At 43.6% G+C, this 15,843-nt stretch overlaps 1 protein-coding gene across 5 annotated transcripts in view; it reads left to right on the top strand.

Moving 5' to 3' along the window:
* The window catches only part of LOC124247491 (uncharacterized), a 166,431-nt gene that overhangs the window by 110,204 nt on the left and 40,384 nt on the right, over positions 1 to 15,843 (top strand). For 4 of the 5 annotated variants that reach the window (XM_046676825.1, XM_046676826.1, XM_046676827.1 and 1 more), the window contains 3 exons: positions 4,107 to 4,245; positions 12,070 to 12,223; positions 13,992 to 14,087. In XM_046676825.1, the coding sequence (XP_046532781.1) occupies positions 4,107 to 4,245; positions 12,070 to 12,223; positions 13,992 to 14,087 (389 nt within the window). The remainder of the gene's footprint in view (positions 1 to 4,106; positions 4,246 to 12,069; positions 12,224 to 13,991; positions 14,088 to 15,843) is intronic. The other variant, XM_046676824.1, reaches the window with a different exon arrangement.

Raw genomic sequence — 15,843 nt, 5'->3', positions numbered from 1 at the left:
CTGGAAGGATGTACAAGCCCCCATTAAATATTAGTTTTCTTTCATTCCGTTTTCCCTACTGTCCTTTGTGAACTAGTAGGGCAAGCTCAGAGCCAGGCATTCACAGTCAAGAAGGTTGCAGACAGCCCTGGGTGGGCTAACAATGACCCAGTATCCTTGTAGCAAGAACAACTGAGGCTTGAGTATCATCTGCCCAGCACCAATCCATGAACTCCACCTCAGAACCAGGTTCTAAGACAAACGCACGAGGCAAAGTAAAGGCACCGAAATGCTTAGTAAATGGGGTTTATCAGAAGCAGAGAAACTGATTTTGTTATTTTAATGATTTGACTCCCATCCAAATTATGTCATTAGTCATGTAAATATTAATCAATTAATAACAATATATTATAACATAGTAGCCAAAGATCTTAAAGGATGAGAAGAGCCAAAGAAATGAGGTAATATGCTTATTTAAACCTAGCGGACTTAAAACAAATGTGATCTCACCTGAATCTATCCTTCTCTAGCCGATACATAAAGGAAATAGGTTTGTGGGAGAGTCTGACTTGTCTGCTGGTAGATTTGCACTGTGCTAATGAACACTGAAGGAATCTGTAAACATTCAGACGGGAGACTCAGGGAAGGGTACAAGAGGTGATCGGAGAGGAAGATCGATGCCTACGTCTGAGGAGACGCAGCGTGAAGAAGGGGCGGGTTGGTGCCGCCTCAACAGAAAGCCCAGAATTGTTGCAGACTAATGAGCTTCAAAACTACTAGCCGATCTTCAGTGTAAGCATCAGAGACTAGAGAAGTTCCAAAGCATTCTTAGGTCTTTTCCTTTTAGTAATCGGGGGCTATTGTAAAAGGGGTTTACTCAGAAGATAAGCTGAGACACTATTAGGGGGCTTCCTGGATGTTGGGAGGTGATGGGGACTGGGTTTCAGATGAGGGACAGGAGAAAGGAGGATGGGCAGGGAAAGATGCCATCCCACCCTTGAGACGGGGAGACAGGTTTCTATGAGGATGAATTAGAAGTGGAGATAGAGCCAGAGCCATGTTTCCATAGGAATTCACTGCATAGGAAGCCCTACAGCGGCTGGGAGGGCAGAGCCTGCAGGGCAGGTGAGCTGGGGGTCTTGCCCTCACTTGAATCAGTGGAGGACAACAGGAGGGATGGTCCCGGCGAGACAAGAAAAGGACACTTGCAAGGGCAACAGGCCAGCCCAGAGAATGGTGAACTCACCAGTGTGGCACTGAGGAACAGTGGGAAATGAGGCCAAATCGAGGACCTAGAATTCAGGATGAAGGAAATTGGTTTCTTACTATTTATATACTTCTGAACCGGAAAGCATTGGAATATGTGGGGCTAGGCTTTCTGAGGTGTGCAATTAGAGACACGTACTTTGTCATGTTGCCAGTAAAAACATTTGTGCTCCAGGGAGAATGTGCAAAGTTTTGCATACTCTGCTTTGCTGAAAATAGATAAAGAGCAAACTGAACTAAAAAAATCCCACTCTCAGATAATCATCTTTTTAAATGGGTAGGCTGCTCAGTTGTTGGCCTGCTTCCCAGAGGAGGCAAGGAGAGTTAAGGTGAAAGGATGAGATGGGGCTGTTCATATACCCACCCAACTCCTTTTAACCATCTCAGAGCTATTTGGAGTTAGATAAAATGACTTTCGTGGACTTACATGCTTTAAAATAGTTTTTAAAGGGACACTCCAGATTTCAGCTTTGGTCCTCCCGCTGACTGAGGAAGCAGCTCTTAGACTCTGTGGACTAGCTCTGTAGACGCTGCCAGACTCTCTCCTTCTTTGAAAGCCAGCAACTCCCTCTGGAGTCAGCGTGAAGCAGAGGATGTAATCAGAATGTGGGAGTTTACATTGTGATTTCCTTGTAAAGGATTAGGAGGCCAATTAAAGCCCAGATACTACACACTCAACTCAGGGTTTCAGGAACTCCCAAGGCAGACTAGGAACAAAGTGTCCCAGCTTTCAGTATTCACGTGGGGACAGAGCCACTGTGGTTCTTCTCTCTCTCTGATCTGGGAAAAGGCACGAGCACAAGCTCATCTTCTTCCTGATGTTTCCCGGTACAGGGTCCTACTCCCAACCCCAGCACCACCACCACATGGCAACCACCTACGCCGTCCTCATAGACAGGCTGCCTTTCCCACCCGTGCCTGCCACCTCCCTTCCCACCAAGCAGCATGACCCCACAGAGAAAGGGAAGCCAGAAGTCACAATCAGTAAACAATGAAAAAAGAGTAGTCCCCGCACCCACATCTGTGTTTTAGTGATAATGCCACCTGTCAACACAGAATGGTTTTGCTGGGAGGTGGTCCTGCAGAGGTGCCCACATAGCACTATATAAACGATAATGGAAACAGTGAAAAGAGAAATATCACCTGTAATCCAATCACGCTAACGAGCGAAATACTTTTATCTGTACTCCCTTGTAGCCCTTGCCCAATGCACTTCCCATTTACATTTTTCAGAGCTTTAATCACAGGGTGTGTGCAACTTTACAGTCTATTTTCATCATCATTGCAGAGGATTATAAACACTTTCCGCTGGTTGTTGCTTAGCCTGACTGTGTATCGCATGTAGATCAAACACACTAGGCCTTGAACCAATGAGGCTCACTGACCACCCTCCACCCATCTACCACTAAAGTTCTTGGGCAATGTGCTCTAACGTGACTCTTCTCCTGGTGGCAGTTTCTTTTCAGCCTGATATGACCATCAGATTTATAGAGGAGTCATGAAAAGTGTGATGATTGGACCTACTTCTTCGAGGGCTGGAAAAATATCCAAAAAACATTTTTTTGTTGTGTATAAAACATCAAATGGATACGCTATCTGGGCTCTTCATTTTTTCCTAAGATGAGCATATATTCCAAGAGCATATATTGCAAGTATTAGCCACCATTCTCAGTCCTGGTTCTGCCCTGATCAGTCTCTCATGGATGGCTTCCTCACTCCCTCAATTCCTCTGCCTTCCATGCGGATATGTGGAAAGAGATCCAGTACTGGGCCAGGTAGAGTAGAAGGCTCCTCAAGTCTGGACGAGCTGTTGAGATAGAGTAACTCAGGAAATGCCTCGTGAGTCTCCCATCTCACTTCTGCCTAGGGCGTATCTGGCACAGCGATCAGTTTCCACAATCCTCTTCTCATAGCAGGATGTACTCTTGAGTAGAAAACTATCACTGTCCTCACAAGGAGTTGACAAGCATTTCAGATCAGCTGACATTCTGGTAGCACTGGAAGTCTGGGCCCAACCACCAGCCCCACCAATGTTCCCTAAGGGTTCATCATTCTCTTACTGTGCTCTCCCAATCTGACCAGTTCCTTCCCTGGGCCAATAATACAGATGCTAGTACAGCCATCTAGACCCAGGCCAGGTTCCTCTACCCAGCATTGAGTGCCCATAGGCCCCTAACTTAAATTTCCATCGGAAACATGTATAATTCTATTTATACTCAGCCTACTTTTGCTGTAAGGGTCCAAGAAATAAGCCAGTTTAGGATCTCCCACACCTACTTCTAAAATGATGAGACTCTCCTAGAAGGATGTGTGTATCTGTGTATACACATATACATATAGGCGTATATATTTTTTGCTTGCCTCTGATGGTCTTGAGTCTTCTTTAATCCATGAGCCAGTGACAGGATGAGCCAGCGACAGAGAGGGCTGATTTGGATGGCGTGGCTATGAGAAACGAGTACTGGTTTACAATCTATAATAATTTCAAGCCCGTAATAGATCTGCTGAGGCCTATACTTTCCCATTCCTTGTAATTTCTTTTTTTCAATCTATTTAGAGACTATAGCCTTGTAAACTTTAAAACTTTCTTCCAACAGCATGTTTTTATTCTGCTGAAAAGCAAAGCAAGTTTTTATCTTCCTGGAGGAGGAAGGAAGGAAGGAAAGATAAATCAGACCTTGGGTTCTAGAACATAAGGCTTTGCTGGTCTTGCAAACGATATAATTAGTATACCCACAAACAAAGAGCGAACAGTCCATTTAGGTAAAATGTTAGCTTTGGAGGTGAAATGATGGCTCCCTGGGTTAGCTATAGTAGCCTGTATTTCAGACTGTCTAACTCAAACGCTGTTCGTCTTCTAGGGTCTGAGCTTCAAGAGCTGCAGAAAATGATTGACAGTCTCCAGAGTCCCCAAGATCCTACCCAGGTGTCCCAGGCCCTGCTCCTCCGAAGGGAGGTCATGCTTCTGCAGTTCGACGCTGCAGTGAGGCACCTCATCCGGTAAGGGCTGGGGCATTAATCCTGTCTAGCAAATTCTCCAGGGCAGGTGTTTCTGAGCGACCATGGTGGGAGGCCGCTCTTGGCAAGATTAGCTAATGAGCTTAAAATGGTCAGAGGCACAGGCTGCTCCAGGGCACTGTGGCTGCCAAACGTGTTCTGCTGCAAAGGCCGTCTGTGCAGAATGTGTTCCTGTCAGATAATAATATCCTTGATTTTATTAAACGTGATTTCGATACTGTTAGTTTATATAACAATTGCTGCTTTCAACGTTCAGGTTGTTTTATGGGAATAGTATTTTTTGTACCTCTGTAGATGATTCTTTCTAAGAGTTTTGTCGATTTTTTCCAGCCGTTATTGACGTTTTGAAAAAAACAGAATTTTCACTGCTCTTCTGGAGCCAATGGAATGGGCTGCCTGAGTTAAATTTATAAATAAATAAATTTCCCTCTGGCCTTGTAAGTGTTAAGTACTCTGCAAAGAAAAAAAAATATTTGGTTAATTAATCATGACTGATGAGAAAATTAGTTTGGATTAAGAGTACAGCATTTCCAGTAAAAATAATAAGTTTTGTATGGGAAGGAAAGAGGTCGGGCCTGAGGGTCTCCGCTTATTCTTAAATTGTCAAAATTAATTAACTTCCTTTGATTAATTCCCAGTGTGAGTATTCAGCCAATGAGGGGACCTCAGAGGGCAATGCTCTTTCCTGTGGATTATAATCACTTTCCACCGTTAGCGTGGGTGTCTGCAGAGAATGGAAATGTGAGAATTGTATTGAACTGTATTTTCTCTTTCTATTCTGCATTTTCTTTACTCTGAGCATCAAGGAACTTTGGATTTAGAATGTAAATTCAACAGGACAAAAAATCAGGCTAGGGGACAGCCCGGTGGCACAGTGGTTAAGTTCTCACACTCCACTCTGGTGGCCCCAGGTTCGCGGGTTCGGATCCTGGGCGAGGACCTATACACCGCTCATCAAGCCATGCTGAGGCAGGTGTCCCACATAGAACAGAGGAAGACTGGGAACAGATGTTAGCTTAGGGCCAATCTTCCTCACAATAAAAACCCCAAAAAACAAAAATCAGGCTAATGTGTTTTCTTTTTATTGACAAACAGCTTTCTGAGGTATAGCTTAGGCAGGCAGGTAGGAGATAAAGGCTCTGACTGTCAGAATGGCGTTCATTAGCCCTCCAGGCTCTGAAACCCAAGTCAGCTTTGCAAGGAATTTACACAGGGTGAAGAAATAGGACTATACTCCAGAAATCCTTCTTGGGATTCCAGCTACACAGGATTCAGCTTGCTACTATTCTCCCAGGGAAGCCCTCTGCCTCCTCCAGGAATTGCTTTGTGGGCTCTCTTTGTCCCGGCACAGTCAGTCTGCAGGAATGGAGGGAACTGTGTCCTATGTGTGGTTTTGGTGTACTTTTCAGAGGACCTCAGAGGGAACCACCCGGGATGGTACACCCTCATTCATCACATTTCCTCCGGCCTTTTTCCTTCAGAGCTCTTCAGGATGTGTGTGTTTGGAATCACACAGCTAGTAAGTGGGAGGCCACAATTGGAACCTAGGTGCCTTTGACTCCAAAGCCTGAGAACCAGGATGGACGCCAGGCAGCAGTGTGGATAGAAAAGGAGACCGAGGAGAAGGCAGGAGGCGGGAGGAAGAGAGAAGCTGAAAGATAAATGTCATCCTTCTTGATTGCTTTGCTACATGCTCAACCTGCAAACAAGGAGAAGTCCTTAGATAATCAAAAGAGACAGGAAGCTTGAGGAAGTTTCCCTGCTCTTCGCAGAGCTCACCAAGTCTGAGCAAATGCGACTGTTTACCCAGGGAACTTTTTACTTATGTAAACTGAAAGTTTCTCCAGAGTTTGAAAAGAAAGAACTGAACTCTTATGTGAAATCAGAGCAGCATGCTTCCGTAGACTGGGGGATGGGGAAGCATGTGGCTCAAGGCCAACAGGGCAATGCCCCACAAGGTCACCTAATGTCTGGCTCCTGCTTCTCTGTGGCACAGATCAGCTCAGGTTGCAGGACAGGTGCATGTTTCCAGGGACAGAAGTTTCACTTTGCCCCTATTGACCTGCCTTCCACCAAGCTTGGGCAAGGGCCTGATGGAAGTTGGTGCTGTCCTCCTTTGGTGTTGGAATCACATTGCCCAGGGCCTGTCATTCACCTCTGGGTATGTCCCCCAACCTATAGGAGTTATTTATTAGCCAATTCAAGAAATGCCTGAAGATTGAGCTTATCTTTAATTTCAGGTGGATTAATCATTTGGGTTGAACGTAAATGCTTGGATGGTACAGTGGTTCTAATTAATCTCATCTATTTAAGTCAGAAGTCGGCCAGCTACTGTCATAGTTCCCTGCCCCATTTTGTATGGCCTGTGGACTAAGGATGGCTTTTACATGTTTAAGTGCTTAAGGGAAAAAAAATCAAGAAAAGAGCAGTATTTTGTGACACGTGAAAAATATATGGAATTCAAATTTCAGTGTCCATAAATATGAAGTTTTCTGGAACACAGCCCTGTCCATTCATTTATGGATTATCTCTGACTGCTTTCACATGACAGCTGCAAGTTGAGTATGTGATAGTATGGTCCACAAAGCTGAAAATATTTGCTATCTGACCCTTTTAGAAAAAGTTTGCCACTCCGTGATTTAAAGGATTGAATTCCTTTGCACTTCAGTGATGGAGGGAAGCAAAAAATAAATAAACAAAGTCCTCAAAGGGACTCTATATAACAGAGAAAAACATATGGCATAAAAAATGCTTCTAGGGGCTGGCCCTGTGGTGTAGTGGTTAAGTTTGGTGCATTCCACTTTGGCAGCCTGGGTTCATGGGTTCAGATCCCAGGTGCAGACCTACACCACTTGTCAGCCATGCTGTGGTGGTGAGCCACATATAAAATAGAGGAAGACTGGCACAGATATTACCTCAGGGCTAATCTTCCTCAAGCAAAAAAAGAGGAAGATTGGCAACAGATGTTAACTCAGGGTGAATCCTCCTCAGCAAAAAAAAAAAAAAAAAAAAAAAAAAAAAAATTTACAAAAACCTCTAATCTGAGCATATTGTTGATTTCAGGCAGATTAGGGTAAAAAGGAGACACCTGAGGAAACAGCTTGACAGTCCAATCACTTCTTCAGTATACCTGGTTCAGGAAGACATCAAGCCATCTCTAAAAAAGGCAACACCAGCTTCTTCATCCTTGAACCTTTGTTGATTCCCTCTTCATTTTTGGACTTTTAATTTTCATACTAATCTAGTTTAAGTATCTCTAAACGTGCAGATATTAAAGTGTGCTTCAGAGTTGTCTGGGGATTTCTGGTAGATACAGAGAAGGCCCTGTGGGCTGGACCTCGCTCATGACCACGGTGCTGGTCCCCAGAGTCTGAGAAGTGAAGAGCCATAGTTTTTGCCTGGCCCCCTCAGGACCACTTTGCAGATGTTTTTTGTTAATTTTTTCTTCTTTATATCCTTGCCTCCAGGAAAAACTCTAACATGTGCCCTGTGAATTCTCTACTCCCTGTGGTTTGAACCAGCCTGCCTGGGATCCTGCTGTGGGTGGCTCTCTCACACACAAGATAACTGGTGTTCTAGGAAACCCTGCACTGCTTACTGACAGTAAGGCAGCTGGAGGGTGACAGAGCCGTTTGGGGAATTTGGCGCATCTATTCTGGTATTTTAGTGGACTCCTGGAGAGACCTGACTTTATTAGGGGCTGTGGTTGGCAGCTGCACCACTGGCACAAGCAACAAGCCAGCTTTTTGTGCCTGTGGGTCTCCCTGCATTTTGAGTGCTGCTGACAAGCTGCGCTGGTTAGACCCACCCCAGCAGAAAGCACAGGCCAGGGTTTAATGACTGAGGATCCAAGCAGATCGTCCCAGGGGCTCGAGAGCCATTTTCAGTTTTTCTAAGGGCATGATGAAAAACACATTTGCCAAAAACTTTGCAGGTGCAGAAAATGTCAAATTTCTTTCTTTCTTTTTTTAACTGGAATCATAAGAACTAAGTGAGATAAGAGGGAGAGGCAACTTGCTTTGGTCAAGTTCTCACCACGTACCAACTCTATGAGACAGAAATGATTTTCACCATTTTTACAGACGAGAAAATAGAGATTCAGAGATGTTGTATAACTTGTTCCAGGTCACACAGCTTGTTGTATCAGAACTTACATTCATGCAGCTTGTCTGACTCCAGAGTCCTGTTCCTTCCTTTCTGTCACGTTTCTTCATCTCTTCCTGCAGTTCAGAGCTGGGGCTGGAGGCTGATGTGGCTTTGCGTTAAAAACAGGAAAACACTTAATGGATATTTGGTAGAAAAATCCTTCAAAATATGGGGTCCATGGAGAGGGAGGAAATAAAAGAGGATCTAGTGTTTAAAATGTTGGCTATCCTCCTGAGACCCCTTTCTTTCCACAGCATTACATTGTTCGGCTCCCTAATAAACAATACTATTGATAGAGGGAGATGGCTCCCATGAAGGACAGTTATGTAGACTGAGGAGTTAGCAAAGCAAGGAAAGGATAACCAATGATTTCATCACTGGGGTGCCTGTGATCTGACTTTGGTCTTTCTAGAGAGCATATCATATTCTATGATTCTGTGGCTTAGAGTAGCAGCCATATACACATCTGAACTATATTGCTATTATTTAATAGGCTGCAAGCAATAGACCTAGTATGTACACAAAGCTGTGTTTGGGCTCTAAAACTCTGTCAAGAATTGTGGTCATTTGTGGCACTTGGTAGTTATAAAGTTCCACACAAGCTTGCCAGGATAAGAGAGCCTGTCGGAGTCCTGTGTTCTTTTAGGTGATGGTCAGCCAGGTGCAGCCACTAAAGGAGACACAGGAGAGACTCAGGAAAACAAAGTCTATTATCTCACAAGTCCTAGAACCAGGAGGCATGCCACGCCACACAGGGCCACATTGGAAAGCATCCGTGTCTGTGTCGGTTAGGAACAAGGAGAGTGCTTCGGCCATGGCCTGGAAAGGTGAGGCGGGGCAGGCTGAACAGTTTAAGATGGGCTGGTTTGAATAACTCCAGTGGGTTTGGAGCTGTAGGGATGGCGTTTAGTTACCCCTTAACTAGCCCTGGGATGACTGTAGCAGAGGAATATTGCTTCCTGGGGAGCAAGAGTCCGAGACAGGAAGTAGGGGTCTGGATTGGTTAGTTTGCATGTGAAAGGCACACTCCCTGCCCAGTCCTTTGAGGTCTCTAAGAATTGGCTAGCCCAGGGAGGGGCAGTTTCTCCCCAGCCAGGAAGCTTTTCTGCGATGTCAAAACCTAATAATAAATATAAAATAAATTTTAAAATATAAACAATGTAGTCAAGGATTGAACAAGTAAAATGTGAACAAAGCTGGCCCCAGAGGTTGAGAGAGAAATAATTCCGTGGAGTGTTGGGAGAGAAGAGCAGGAATGACGTGAAAGGAGCCAACCAAGGAGAGAGTGTGCGCAATACTCGGCTTCTGTGCTCTTGATTTGGGCTGAAAAGAAATCTTTCCATTAGAAGACTCTGCTTTTTGGTACCATTGTTTTAAGTGGATGCGTACAACCGATAAGAGCCATAAGAGAGGCGTGTATGGAGAAAAGACCTTGGGAGTTTAGAGGAAGGTCAGAAGCAGCCAGATAATGAGCTCTGCCTTACCAGGCCCTCCTGGGCTGGAAGATCAGAGCCACATGGGACCCATCTTTGCGTCTTGGACGGTTCCTGGCACAGAGCCTTGTACATACTAGGTGGTTGATATATCACTGTCACATGGGTGTTGAGTGAATCATGAGTCCCTTGGCAGGGCTCATTGAGAATCATGAGAAAACATATGAAAGATATGAGAAATGGGAGAAGATGTTTATATACCCCTTGAGCAACTCCAAGCTCCATCCTTGAGCTATTAGGATAAATCAACTATTTTATCCAGGATCTCAGTGTATAACAGTACTCAATATCTTTTGTTAATTCTCATTAAAATGTGAAAAGACTGAAATGAATTTTGCCCCAGTACAATGGTTTGATGTGCAAATAGAGAGCTCCTTTCATCTGTCTTTGAACTTAAATTCATAAGCCCCTGCTTCTGCTGATGGCAAAAAGGTTAAACTTTCCAATTCCATGTCGTTCAGCCACATTTAGAGTTTAAAAGAGGTCAGATTGACATTTAAAATCAGTTAATTCAAGAGTATCCCCTTTTCACTTTGTCTTAATTGCCTCCTATTCACCCTGTTGGTGAGGGTGGGATTCTGCTGTAAGGTTATGGGATGGCCAAACATGTGACACTGAACACTGGACACACGAGATCCACAGCAGTTTATTAGTAACATATGATCACAGCTCAGCAGAGGACGACACTACACGCCATGCAGGGCACAGAGTAAGTGCACTTGGGAACAGAGAGAAAAATCAGGGGCTGTGGGAGGCAGGCTTTGTAGTATCAAGAGGGTGTGGTACCTTCTGGATAACAGGAGGATGTGATTGGTTCGTTAGAATAATTTTGCAATCTGGCAGGGAACCGAAACTGCTGCTCAGGGATAAGCAGGGACTGCCCTTGTCCCTTTTATAAGGAAGATTGTTTGACTAGAGGACCTTACCTGTGGGAGCAGAGTGCGGAGGAGAACTTGTGGTTAGGCCTTTAGAGGCCCTCTCAATTTTACCGGATGTCAAAGAAGCACATAGTATTGGACCTTAATTTTGGGCCTTAGACCACACCCTTCCCCTCCTTCGTAAGTCCCTAGGGGTGCTTATAAATCATCCCGGCAGTTGAGGGGGAGCAGCCATCTCCCGCATCTCTTGTTGTGAATTAGCTGGTTGAACCCCAGATCTCTTCTGATTGGCGTGCTGCTCAGCACCCCACCTGGACACCCTCTTATGGGAGCTCAGGCACTCCCCAGGCCTTTCCCCAACACTTTGATTGTCTGCTAGTCTCTGGGAGTCTGCTTCATTTCCATCAGTGCTAAAATCTCCCTCAGCCATTGCTGATTTCCTTTTTGATGACTTGGGTGAAGCCCATGGAGGATCCAGGCAAAAGGTCCCTTCTGTTCTGGGATACCCTCTCCCAGCTTATCCTGTGTCAGCATCTTTTCTTAGGCATCCACTAGATCTAAGCTCTAGAAACAGTCTTTCCTTGTTGGCAAAACTCTTATTTCCTTCAGGGCAAGAAAATCATTGTAATTTATCATGCATACTTCCTTCTCTACAACTTATGGTATAAATTTCATGCTCTAGTCTTCAGGATTTTTGGTTCTTGATATGCAAAGCCAAGTTTCGTTCAAAACAAAACAAAAAGCTTTCTTTCCCAGGCTCTTATTACTTAATTTAAAATTTGGTTATACATATCAAGAGTTGCTGTCTCAGCTATTGGTCTTAAAAAAATCAGTTCAACAAACAATCAATACCTTTGTTCTAGAGCTACAGCTGAACTGCCCATTACAGTAGCCACATGTGGCTATTTAATTTAAAAGTTTAAATTAATATTGATTTGAATGAAATACAATTTAAAATTCAATTCCTCAGTCACAGTAGCCACATTTCAAGTGCTCAACAGCCACATGTGGTTAGTGGCTACCATATTGGACAAATATAGAACACTTCAACACTGCAGAAAGTTCTACTGGACAGTGCTAGTCTAGGGGTATCTCTACCCTTTCCTGGAGGGCTGTGAATTGTGAGAGTGAAGGGCAGGGTGTAAAGAAATGGGAGAGAGGGATGATCTCACTGAGGAAGAAACCTAATATCTCAAAACATTATCTTGCTACAGTCACTTTAAAGAAAGTTTTGAGCTTTAGAAGCTTAAGTAGCTACTTTAATTGAGATTCCCTCCATGTTTCGGTAGAAGAACATTTCTGGCAGCTGGAAATGCTCCTGCTTACCAGTCTGTCTCAGATGGCATGTACCACGGATTGCCACCGCTGAGCAACTCTCTCGTAAAGAGCATTTTTGCTTCGCAGCTCAGCCTGCCCCAGCCACTGGATCCACGGAGCCCCCAGGTGCGTTGAGAGGTATTTTTATACCTATAAAATGTGTGAGGTGCGTAAGGGATTATGTCACTTTGTTTCCATTTGGTTGAAATTTTGTGGGGGCTCTCTGTGCTCTGATGCCCTTCAGTCTTGGTTGGCTCCCCTTCACTCACACGGTAGAGCAGTCTGGGCCCCCACGGCTGGCGGTTATTCCCAGTCAGGGTCTTTGCCTCCAAACTGCTCAGCAGTCTAATTGGAGCAACAGCTTATCTATTCACAGCTGGTAGCAAAACCCACACTTGCTCTTTTCCATTTAACAAATAATTATGACAGCAATTACAATATATAAATTATGGCAGCAGCTGAGTTTTGAACAGCCTTGGTTACAACATGTGTTATCAAACGTAATCCTGGCAGATATTATTGCTCCTAGGCACCAACAAAATTACTCATCTTCTACAACTAAAGAGTTTAAGATTCAGGAAGGCTGGAGATCAGACTGCTGGGCCATCATGGCAGCACTAGGTCACAAACTGTATTAGTTATCCATGACTGCATAACAAATTACCCCAAGATTTAGCAGATTAGAACAATAAACATTCATTATCTCATATAGCTTCTAAGGTTCAGGAATCTCAGGGCAGCTTAGCTGCATGGTTCTGGTTCAGGATCTCTTGCAAGGCTGCGATCAAGGTGTTGGCTGTAGTCATCCCAAGGCTCTACTGGAGGAGGATCTGCTCCCAAGCCCACTCTCAAGGCTGTTGGTAGGCATCAGAAGATCCACTTTCAAGCCTATTCAGGTGGGCTTCTCCACAGGGCTTCCTCACAACATGGCAGATGGCTTCCCCAAAGCAAGTAATTCAAGAGAGATCAAGAAAGTGTACTCAAGATGGAAGTCATAGACTTTTTACTACCTAATTTCAGAAGTGACATCCCATCACATTTGCCATATTCTCTTTATTAGAAGAGAATCACTAAGTTCAGCCCACACTCAAGAGGAGAGGGAGTAAGCTCTACTTCTTAACGGGAAGAGTATCAAAGAATTTGTGGACATATCTTTAAAATCATCTCATAAGCCCTGGTTTTTTATTCCAAAACCTCCAACTTAATGTTTTTATGTTACAAAGCTAAGCCAAGTAATGCCAACTTCAACCCCATGTAAGTCCCACACTTCTACCTTCTCTAACTACAAGACAATGACTCCTCACCCTCATTTAGACCCAGAAGACAGGGTTGGACCATGACCATTGGGCCCATTCCTGCTGCCTTTGGGTGTTGCCTGGAATTAAGCAGATGCAGGTGTCCTGGCTCCCTGCTACCTGATTCAGCTCCAACTCTAGGAGTTGTCTGAAGCCAGTAGCATGTCTGGAAGTATAGAATGGGGTCAGGTAGACAGGCCCACTATATCTAGGACTGCATATGGTACCACAAGGAGTAGGGGATGCCTTGGCTGTTGGATAGTGATGTGGAGAAGATAGAGGCCCATGTGTAACATTGTGACATTGGTTTTGAGTTGTTACCTAAATTTAGAGCACTATGGTGATGAAGGACAAATTTTTAAGATTCCTAATATTGAGAACATTTGAGTTTTGTGTTTAGCTACTTTCTGAAAAATCAGCTTAAAAAAATAAGATTATTACTCTCTCCTCTTGATGGATAGTCCCTGATAATGTAGAACTATTTCTATATACTAAATGAATCATTCTACCATGTTTGGGGGTACATCTGTACATATACAGATGTCTATTACTTAAGGATATGGTACAACATTATCATGTTTATTATTTTGTTCTTTTAGGCATTTATGCTCTTCCCTTGGAGAGCATTTCTGGAAGATGGAGGACTGTTTCCAGTTATGAGTTGCAGCCCAGATACCCTAGAATACAGTATGCAGGTAGGATAAGTCTTTCTTACTTGGTCATGGAGAGAACTGAATGAAGGCTGCAAAGCAGGTGTCACTGGGTCCATAGGTCAGATCCTCCATACTCTAGCCAGTGGTGAATAATTTATGAGATAAGCAGGGTGTTTGGTTATGAAGCTGTAAACCCAATGCCGCAAGATGAGTCATGTTTTCGTATGACAGAAGAGAATCATGGTCTCAACCGGTATTGGCCTTGGTTGTAGACTCAGCTGAACTTCCCATGGCCAGTAATAATCTGGGAAAGCGGCCATCCATCTAGCCACTCTCAGAGAAACTCCCAGGCTGGCAGTTCAGAGGCATGTGACTCTTGACCCATCTACAAAGCAGTGGTAGGAACAGAACTCTTTTTTTTTTTTAATTGAGTTAATGATAGGTTACAATCTTGTGAAATTTCAGTTGTACATTAATGTTTGTCATTCATGTTGTAGGTGCACCTCTTCACCCTTTGTGCCCACCCCCTACCCCACCTTTCCCCTGGTATCCACTAAACTGTTCTTAGTCCATAATTTTAAATTCCTCATATGAGTGGAGTCATACACAGATTATCCTTCTCTAGCTGGCTTATTTCACTTAACATAATTCCCTCAAGGTCCATCCATGTTATTGCAAATGGAATGATTTTGTTCTGTTTTGCAGCTGAGTAGTATTCCATTGTATATATGTACCACATCTTCTTTATCCATTCGTCTGTTGATGGGCACTTAGGTTGCTTCCACGTCTTGGCTATTGTAAATAATGCTGCAATGAACATTGGGGTGCACAGGACTTTTGGGATTGCTGACTTCAAGCTCTTTGGATAAATACCCAGTAGTGGGATGGCTGGATCATATGGTAGTTCTATTTTTAATTTTTTGAGCAATCTCCATACTGTTTTCCATAGTGGCTGCACCAGTTTGCGTTCCCACCAGCAGTGTATGAGGGTTCCTTTTTCTCCACAACCTCTCTAACATTTGTTACTATTAGTTTTAGATATTTTTGTCATTCTAATGGGTGTAAGGTGATATCTTAGTGTAGTTTTGATTTGCATTTCCCTGATGATCAGCGATGATGAGCATCTTTTCATGTGCCTATTGGCCATCCGTATATCTTCTTTGGAGAAATGTCTGTTCATGTTTCCAGCCCATTTTTTGATTGGGTTGTTTGATTTTTTGTTGTTGAGTTGTGAGAGTTCTTTATATATTATGGATATTAAGCCTTTATCAGATATATTACTTGCAAATATTTTTTCCCAGTTAGTGGGTTGTGTTTTTGTTTCAATCCTGTTTTCATTTGCCTTGAAGAAGCTCTTTAGTCTGATGAAGTCCCATTTGTTTATTCTTTCTATTGTTTCCCTTCTCTGAGAAGGCATGGTGTCCGAAAAGATCCTTTTAATACTGATGTCAAAGAGTGTACTGCCTACGTTTTCTTCCAGAAGCCTTATGGTTTCAGGTCTCACCTTTAGGTCTTTGATCCATTTTGAGTTTATTTTGGTGAATGGTGAAAAAGAATGGTCAATTTTCATTCTTTTACATGTGGCTTTCCAGTTTTCCCAGCACCATTTGTTGAAAAGACTTTCTTTTCTCCTTTGTATGCCCTCAGCTCCTTTGTCAAAGATAAGCTGTCCATAGATGTGTGGTTCTATTTCTGGGCTTTCACTTCTGTTCCATTGATCTGTGCACCTGTTTTTGTGCCAGTACCATGCTGTTTTGATTACTGTAGCTTTGTAGTATGTTTTGAAGTCAGGGATTGT

This window comes from Equus quagga, chromosome 11, assembly GCF_021613505.1.
Source record: "Equus quagga isolate Etosha38 chromosome 11, UCLA_HA_Equagga_1.0, whole genome shotgun sequence".
Taxonomy (NCBI): Eukaryota; Metazoa; Chordata; class Mammalia; order Perissodactyla; family Equidae; genus Equus; species Equus quagga.
The sequence above is the reverse complement of the archived record's forward strand: the minus strand, read 5'-3'. Positions and strand labels throughout refer to the sequence as shown.